The 9282-nt window shown below is 34.4% G+C and overlaps 2 protein-coding genes across 2 annotated transcripts in view; both read left to right on the forward strand.

Moving 5' to 3' along the window:
* LOC106458246 (laminin subunit gamma-1-like) overlaps positions 1 to 8511 on the forward strand; it is a 75285-nt gene extending 66774 nt beyond the window's left edge. Inside the window, exons 17-18 of the mRNA XM_022384401.1 lie at positions 808 to 930; positions 8487 to 8511. Coding sequence (XP_022240109.1) covers positions 808 to 817 — 10 coding nt within the window. The 3' untranslated portion in view covers positions 818 to 930; positions 8487 to 8511. The remainder of the gene's footprint in view (positions 1 to 807; positions 931 to 8486) is intronic.
* Positions 847 to 9282, forward strand: part of LOC106458248 — a 21394-nt gene continuing 12958 nt past the window's right edge. Inside the window, exons 1-2 of the mRNA XM_022384408.1 lie at positions 847 to 930; positions 8487 to 8601. Of these exons, the coding sequence (XP_022240116.1) occupies positions 847 to 930; positions 8487 to 8601 (199 nt within the window). The remainder of the gene's footprint in view (positions 931 to 8486; positions 8602 to 9282) is intronic.

Genomic DNA, 9282 nt, shown 5'->3' on the forward strand with positions numbered 1-9282 from the left:
CAATAAGACCATTGCAGGCCTGTGTTAACAATAAAACCATGACAGGCCTGTGTAATCAGTCTTGTACTTTCTCTGCTGATGTTTAACATTACCATTCTTATTCTTAGTATTGCATTAACTTATGTCTTAGGTAGCCCCTCAGTAGCACAGCGGTATGTCTGCGGATTTACAACGCTAGAAACCAGGTTTCGATACCCGTGGTGGGCAGAGCACAGATAGCCCATTGTGTAGCTTTGTGCATAAATTCAAACAAACAAACAATGTCTTAGGTAGATATTTAATTCAGTTATTTTTTAGTTCTAAAGATCAAAATGGTCACTGCCAGTAAAATAATTATTTATTATTTCATTTATTATGTCATTTTTATGTAGTAACAGACCAAGTCTGCTTGATATAACAGTATTTGTAAAGTCATTAGTAATACCACATTGAGATGTTTCATCGTGCCTGCAATCCTACAGTTGTGGTTTTCATGTCATTCACTACTATTTTTAAAATGGCTGATATAGATGCCATTTCGACTGATTCATAATCAGCTCTACTGTTGAGCAAAAGTACACATCAAAGTGCAGTGAAAAACACTCTTCTGATCTGAAATTTTAGCGTAAAAATCCCAACAACCCACATCAAAGTTTAGTGAAAGACACTTCTAAATTGAAATCCTAGCGAATAAGGAGCGAAACGTCCAAAAATCCTCCTAATTTTATTATAATGTTTTATCACTTCTTAAGACCTAAATACATCTTCATTGTCTATCTTGCTATTCATATTTTAAACTTAAAATAATATTTGTTTAATTTTTTTCAGGCAAACATAACCTGTCAAAACGCAGAAAAAGTGACAAAAATGAGCCTTCGATTGTACGATGAAATGACAGAACAAAAAGTTCAAGCTGAAGATATTTTAAATGAAGCAGTTTTACTGTATAAGGTTAGTTGGAATAGTTTTGTCTATTATATCTTAAAGTTATTTTGGTAATAAAAATAGAAATATAAGAAAACTATATTTCATTTTAAGTCGATAATGACTCACACTGTACAAGAAAGTACAATATACACTTATAAATCATGATTCATAGAAATATAAACTTTGTCTTGTAACTTATCAAACCGTTTAGTAGTATGTTGAAAGAATATATTTCTTAAGGAAGTACCAGTCTGAAAAAAAAGAGTATAGATCTGTTCGAAAATGTTGTTCTAATCGAGTTTAAAACAGTGGAATAACACACATGTATGCTGATCATGCAACAAGTTTAAAACAGTAAAAGAGCACACATGCGTGCTTATCATGCAACACGTTTAAAACAATGGAATAGAACACATGTATGTTTATCATGCAACGAGTTTAAAACAATATAATAGCACACGTGCATACTTATCATGCAACAAGTTTAAAACAGTGGAATAGCACACATGTATGCTGATCATGCAACAAGTTTAAAACAATGGAATAGCACACATGTATGCTCATCATGCAACAAGTTTAAAACAGTGGAAGAGCACACATGCATGCTGATCATGCAACAAAGCTTATAAATCGTCAGAAATGGAAATAACAATATAAATGTCTATGATTATTGAAAATAAATTAAAATAGCATAATCATTTAGGGTAAGGTTGAGACGATCGAGCTTTAATCGTTATTATGACAGTCTCAACGAACATAACCTCACCTTTTAGTATGATCAAAGCTGACTTCCAACAGGAACATAAATATTACAAACAACAAGAGGGCTTTAGTCATAGGGTTCAGTCTTACCACAATTTAGAAGACAACGACTACAAAATAGTCGCTTTACGACCCAGGATTGGATCAGATGTGCAATATTGCCACACACATTTATAAACTACCAGAATGCAGAACGTCCAGCGATACATTTCACAATATAAATATAAGATACAAATGTCCGCTCTTATATATGATGGTTACCAACACTTAACATTGATACACAACAGGAAAAATTCGTCGTTTATACATCAAACTTCCCAAAAGTGTAGCGACAGACGTCATGCACTGCCTAAGTCTTCGTGTTGAGCAACTCGTCAGTAGAACCCTCTGTTCATAATAGCTGCTCTTGATACCTGATAAAGAAGAAACAATAAGTAGGGAGAATATTACAGACACAAAGTCACATTCTCATTTGTGTCAACATGCAAACAGTATAAAAGCAGAGCAGTATTCAGAAACCACAACACAGTTTGATCTTAATTCGTTACCACCAAACCTCCTAATTAGAACACAAACGCCATTTACGACACCTCTTGTGAACGTGAACTCCGAGACATGGGGAAAGCAGGAAGACTAGCAATATTCAGGATTCAAGAGCATAATAGGCATACAAAATTTGTGACTAGATCTACCTGCAAGTGCCTATCATGTCACAGAAAAATGACATGAAAAAATAATACTAAAATACTGTGATGTGTGAACCACACATGAGAAAAAGAAAGATAAAACAAATCTTCTATATCCATCTATCTGATAACAAACTCGGTCTATCTGATAACAAATTCGGCCTATCTGATAACAAATTCGGCCTATCTGATAACAAATTCGGCCTATCTGATAACAAACTCTGTCATTGTTTTGTAGAAATAAGCAATATATAGGCATTCCTACTAAAACTATTCAAACGTTTAGTTACTTTGAATTCCGGACACGTGATAGTTCACTCTCCTTTCCAGCAAAAAGAACAAGGGTCGAATCCCTACTTCTGCCATCATATACAGCCCACACCTTCTCAGTATTCTTCTGAAGACAGCCACAGATTAGTGGCTGAAATGTTGGATGTAACGCATTAGCTGTTATTATATTGTAGCTAGCAATGAAAAGCAAATGAGGGCTAGAGTTTGGAGGCTAGAACCCACAACGTACTAAACCCAACTACCACTCACCGTCCGCAACTGGTTGTGGGTACGGTAGCTACCCCAAAAAAGCAATTAATTTAAAGTGATAAAAATGAAGTTAAACTTAGAATCCTTGCATCAATATCTATTGATAAAAACACCTTTAATTTGTACAATTGTAAAACATCAAATTTCCACCCATTCACTATTATTAAAGTTAACAAGTTCTATAGGAATCTTATCTAAACATCAGCACCTACTTTGATGTATGTGGATTAATACGTGTGTATATGCAAATATATAATTTATAATGAGGAGCGAAGCAATCAACAGACAAATACAACAGCGTTGTTGATTTTTTTACAATCTAAGCCGCAACCTTTTAGTTCATAGATATTAATTGTTTGTTATACCCGTTACTCTAAAATTGGATCTTCTTACATTTTGTGTTGTATAGCGCAACTCCTCGGATGAACTTCATCATTAAGTAATATATTACTTCAGTTTGATAGACTTTTAAAAATAAACGTCTTAAACTAAACGTTAATAATTAGGCCATTTTATCTAGCTCTTGTGAAAATCATTACACTTGCTACCTGATGAGAGGTGTAGAATCCAAACCTAATGCTCTCTTATATCACGCTGGTTGTATGATTTAGGTGGTTTCTTGAGGCTAGTAAAGAAAAAAGCAAAACAGTATTCTTAATGTAAAAACCTAACCTGATTTATTCTTGACTTTTTATTTACTTATTTTTACAAACGTACGCTATACATAGACAAAAGTATACACAAAATATACACGCATAATAAAAAGATGGCAGATATTTTTACTGTAGTTCTTATAGCCTTGTAAGAAGGAATAAAATGAACGTTATACATAGACAAAAGTATACACAAAATATACACGCATAATAAAAAGATGGCAGATGTTTTTACTGTAATTCTTATAGTCTTGTAAGAAGGAATAAAATGAACGCTATACGTAGACAAAGATATACACAAAATATACACGCATAATAAAAAGATGGCAGATATTTTTACTGTAATTCTTATAGCCTTGCAAGAAGGAATAAAATGAACGAACTCTAGAAAATACAAAGCCTTTCGTTGAATTGGTTCTCAATGAATCCTTATTTGTAAAGTGTGCTGTGAGGAGCTCAAGAACAAACATCCTGTTCTAGCAACACATTCACCTGCTAACCAAGAAATTATCTTCCCCCTAATAATGGGTATCACACACAATGCACCGAATGAAACCAACACAACCATCGTCCAGTTGTTTGCCTATCTGTCTCCAGGCCACCGATTGGAAATAGGATGTATCAACCCTTGTCAATCCAGGAAATGTATAATCAGCCATCTTGGGATAAGAGGCCTTATAGAAACGAAATTATACAGTTCATTCGTAGAGTTCACGTATATATATACTTGTCAAATTATTTACATTTATGGAAATCATGTTACAAAGATCTCACAAATAGTAGCTGGCCATATGTCGGATGCATGAGCGCAGAAAAATCACTGCAAATTTGTTCGAAAATTCCTGCAGTTTTTTTGCAATTCTTTGTAAGTGAAAACATTTCACATATCGTTTCATGTACATAGGGGTTTACAGATGACTAAACATTAAATATGCTACTTATCGATCGAGTTCATCTAGTTCCAGAAACCTATATCCACTTAAATCAGTTATACTAATCCGTCCGTCCATCTAACGTCTCTCTCTGTGTGTGTTAACACAAAGTTATTCCCTTTAGGCAGTATACCTAATGTGTGGTCTATGCCACGAATTCAGATCGTCTCATGATACCTGTGCATGGACAGAATAACACTCGATAGTTAGGTAGTTTAGAACACTTTACAAATAAGGATTCATTGAGAAACAATTCTAGATAGTTTAGAACACTTCACAAATAAGGATTCATTGAGAAACAATTCTAGGTAGTTTAGAACACTTCACAAATAAGGATTCATTGAGAAACAATTCTAGGTTTTTTAGAACACTTTACAAATAAAGATTCATTGAGAAACAATTATAGGTTTTAATTGTTTTAATAAGATCAATATCTTTATTAAAGTTTTTGTATAATGTTTACTCATAAAATGAAAGTTATCCTTAAAAGAAACAATAAGGCATTACTTTATAAATAATTTGGGTTCACACTATGAGCAATGACAGTGCTAATCAGTTTAACTAGAGCCAGTATATAAACTACGCAACGAAGTTAAAACGTTTGTATAATGCTATTAATGTTCTATTTTAAGACATTTCACTAAGTTCAGGAAACACCTCTCTAAGTTTTCAGTGTAGTTGGTTATGTTGGAATGAATTAGTTGGATTGTTTATTTGTATAATCGCATTTTCACACAAATCACATGGAGTTGTATTTAAGTCGTTTTGTTTTGGTTAAGCATAAAGCTATAAAATGGGTTATAGGTGCTTTGTCCACCACTGGTATCGAAACCCGAATTCCAACGCCGTAAGCTTCCGACAACAAATGACAGTAACTGTTGCCCAATATTAAAGGAATGGAAATACATCGGAATCTCAACAGTGCACTTACACGTAGAAACTCAACATCTACTTAGTTACACGTAGATGCTCTACATCTACTTTGTTACACGTAGATGATCTACATATACTTTGTTACACGTAGATGCTTTACATCTACTTTGTTACACGTAGATGCTCTACATGTACTTTGTTACACGTAGATGCTTTACATCTACTTTGTTACACGTAGATACTCTACATCTACTTTGCTCAGTATCAGATTTCATTTTACAGGATGTTGTAAAACAAGTCTTAGTTGAAATACATTTGGCATTAATAGAATATAGAGTAAAATACTTTATCTAACGAGGGCTGATGATTGATTATAATGAAAAAGTTGGCTAAAGAGTTGCAATAGTATTGATGATTTTAACAACTTACATTGTTAACTAAAATAATACGGATTATTAAAAACCATACCATTTTAAATTAAACTCTGCTATACGCTACTGACAGAAAGGCCATTTCTCAATGTGTGTACTCGTGAGGCCGTTGTATTATAAATGATTTTACTTTCAGTCGAATACTAATCATCAGTTCGTATAAGGTTTAAGTTCTTAAACTAAACAAACATAAGCAATTATAGGGAAGTGAGGCAATCACAACTGTGTTACTATTATACATGCTTGATCGCCTCACTTCCCTATAATTGGTTATGTTAGTTTAGTTTAATTGACCGAATCCCTATAATTGGTTATGTTAGTTTAGTTTAATTGTTACTACTAAGTGAGGCGATCAAGCACAGTAGTAACAATTAAACTAAACTAACATAACCAATTATAGGGAAGTGAGGCATCAGTGTCATTACACTACCTAGCCGTTCCACCGTGACTTTATACTGGTTATAGTTGTCAAGCTACATGCTGATTTGTATGTTCCAGACCGCTTTGATATAATGTATTCAACTCTCTGTATATGCTTTATTGTCTGACTATTCATTTGTTCAAATAATAGTAATGTTAAACACTGGTGAAATTATCTTTATATTCGTATAGAATCACCCTCAGCGACAGTAAACAAAGCGTTGTATTGAATGATGATACTGTACAAAATTTTTGAACGAAACTATTAGTCAGCTGCCCATTGATCGAATCACTGTGTTACAACTATGTTTATTATAAGGTCACGGTGGAACAGCTAGGGAGTGTAATGCCACTGATGTAAGGTCACGGTGGAACAGCTAGGGAGTGTAATGCCACTGATGTAAGGTCACGGGGGAACAGCTAGGGAGTGTAATGCCACTGATGTAAGGTCACGGTGGAATTGGTAGATAGTGTAATACCACTGATATAAGGTCAGGGTGGGACGGGTAGGTAGTGAAACGCCACTGATTTAAAGTCATGGTGGAACGGCTAGGTAGTGAAAGGCCACTGATATAAAGTCATGGTGGAACGGCTAGGTAATGAAATGCCATTGATTTAAAGTCATGGTGGAACGGCTAGGTAATGAAATGCCACTGATACAAAGTCATGGTGGGACAGGTAGGCAGTGTAATTCCACTCAAAATGTATCGCTTTTGGCAAGGGTATGTAACATCCTCTACCGACGCACAATATTCTTACACTGATAAATATGTATTCTTATCGGGGATTTAGAATTTCCAAGACGGTAATATTCCTTGTACATGATGGAATTGGAAAACAAAGGAATATGGATCAACTTATGGCACCAAGGTCATCCAAAAAGTGATTTGGAACAAGTCATATCTCATTCGTAGTATGCAAGGTGCGGCGTTTTTTAAGAGGTGACTATACATGAACATAAAGGCCAGTGGCAAATGCCATCCTCGTGCCCCAAACACAAGCTCTTTCCACGACATATCTGTCTAAAAACCAACACAAGCTCTTTCCACGACATATCTGTCTAAAAACCAACACAAGCTGCTTCCACGACATATCTGTCTAAAAAACAACACAAGCTGCTTGTACAACATATCTGTCTAACACAAGCTGCTTTCATGACATATCTGTCTAAGAAACAACACAAGCTTATTTCACGACATATCTGTCTAAAAAACAACACAATCTGCTTCCACCACATATCTGTCTAACACAAGCTGCTTCCACGGCATATCTGTCTAAAAACCAACACATGCTGCTTCCACGACATATATGTTTAACAAACAACACAAGCTGCTTCCACGACATATCTGCCTCAAAAAACAACACAATCTGCTTCCACCACATATCTGTCTAACACAAGCTGCTTTCATGACATATCTGTCTAAGAAACAACACAAGCGTATTTCACGACATATCTGTCTAAAAAAACAACACAATCTGCTTCCACCACATATCTGTCTAACACAAGCTGCTTCCACCTCATATCTGTCTGACACAAGCTGCTTTCATGACATATCTGTCTAACAAACAACACAAGCTGCTTTCACGACATATCCGTTAAGAATAGGAATTAGACAATTGTCTAATGTAAATAAATGCCAACTTTGGGGTCCGCTTTCTGGTAAACCACGTAAAAATATTTTCGCGGAATACCCGGGTACTCTTAGTGGTTGGATAAAAGCTTTACATTTGTGCAAACCTCGGGGTCGAGACGATTCGTTTGGCGCCATTTAGAAGTTGATGAGTCCAGCGGTTTAGGAGGAGTTACGTGAGAGACAGACAGAAAAGCACATATATACACATACACTGAATCTTATTATATAGTTGTTTCTGTGTATGTTTCTATTATGTGTTTGGTGAGCTGTAGTATTTAATAAAGGGCATCATCGACAATGGTCTAGAAGAAACAAATATTCTTGCAACGTTAATATATATATTATATGTTACTGTATAGTTCTAATAGCATTCGGAAGATATTTGATAATGAAATGTATATGAATTTTTTTTCATGCTCTTTATATCTTATATCTTTTCTAAACTGAAACAGATGAGTTAAACTTAATCTATGAGAAAGAAGTTTTCAATGTGCCCAATATTTGGCTATTTAAATCACGCAGTAATTAATGAAAACCTTGTAGTTTCTTTAACACCTCACTACGTTTTTATACAGCCTACTGGTTTTATAGTGTGACTGTTGACTTTCTTTCTTCAGGTATCTTATATCGTAGTCTGTCTCTTTTACAGGGAATGGAAGAGCTATTAAGTGACACACAGGTAGCTTTAAACAAAGCTAAGGACGCTGTTCAGTTTGGGGAAGGCGTTTTATTTAATGCAAGAGAAACACTTAAAACTCTGAAAGGTATTTTATGAAATTTTAAAAATATTATATCACAGGAAACTTGTGTGATTTTATATTCCTCTATAAATTCAAACCTTTCTATAGTCGTGGTACCTGTGAACATATTTTTTTGTTCTTAGCCAGTGCTAGTATTAATATACTTCTCGTTTTATCTCAAAACGCGTTTTTATATTAGGCTTAAACTGATGAATTTGATAACTATACATTCTAAATCTGTTAAATATGTTTTTTATATATCTATATATACTACTAAAACTCTGAGATTGTTTGTGTGTTTGCTTGTCTGTAATTAAATAAAGTACAAACGGCGCACAATAGTGCCATATTTGTAATGAAATGAGAATAGAGATGGAAATAGAAACAGAATCAAACAAGTTTCGTTAAAATCGGGCCACGGGTTACCGAGTTAGCGCCGTTTTTCGGGTTACTTTTCGTACATTCCATTATTATAAAACTACGTTTTCCACCTGATGAATCTCTTTAAAATATCTTCTATACAACAATATATGCACAACAGAAATTAAATGATGGGATGAAAATGTGTTATAATGGTGCATAAAAAGAACAGCAATAAAATGGACCTACAATATTACTGACTATTTGCAAATAGTAACCATGGAGACGAAGTAATAAAATAAAAAATCAAGTCGAGAACAACAACAACATTTTATAAACGAAAAC

This window comes from Limulus polyphemus, unplaced genomic scaffold, assembly GCF_000517525.1.
Source record: "Limulus polyphemus unplaced genomic scaffold, Limulus_polyphemus-2.1.2 Scaffold435, whole genome shotgun sequence".
Lineage (NCBI taxonomy): Eukaryota > Metazoa > Arthropoda > Merostomata > Xiphosura > Limulidae > Limulus > Limulus polyphemus.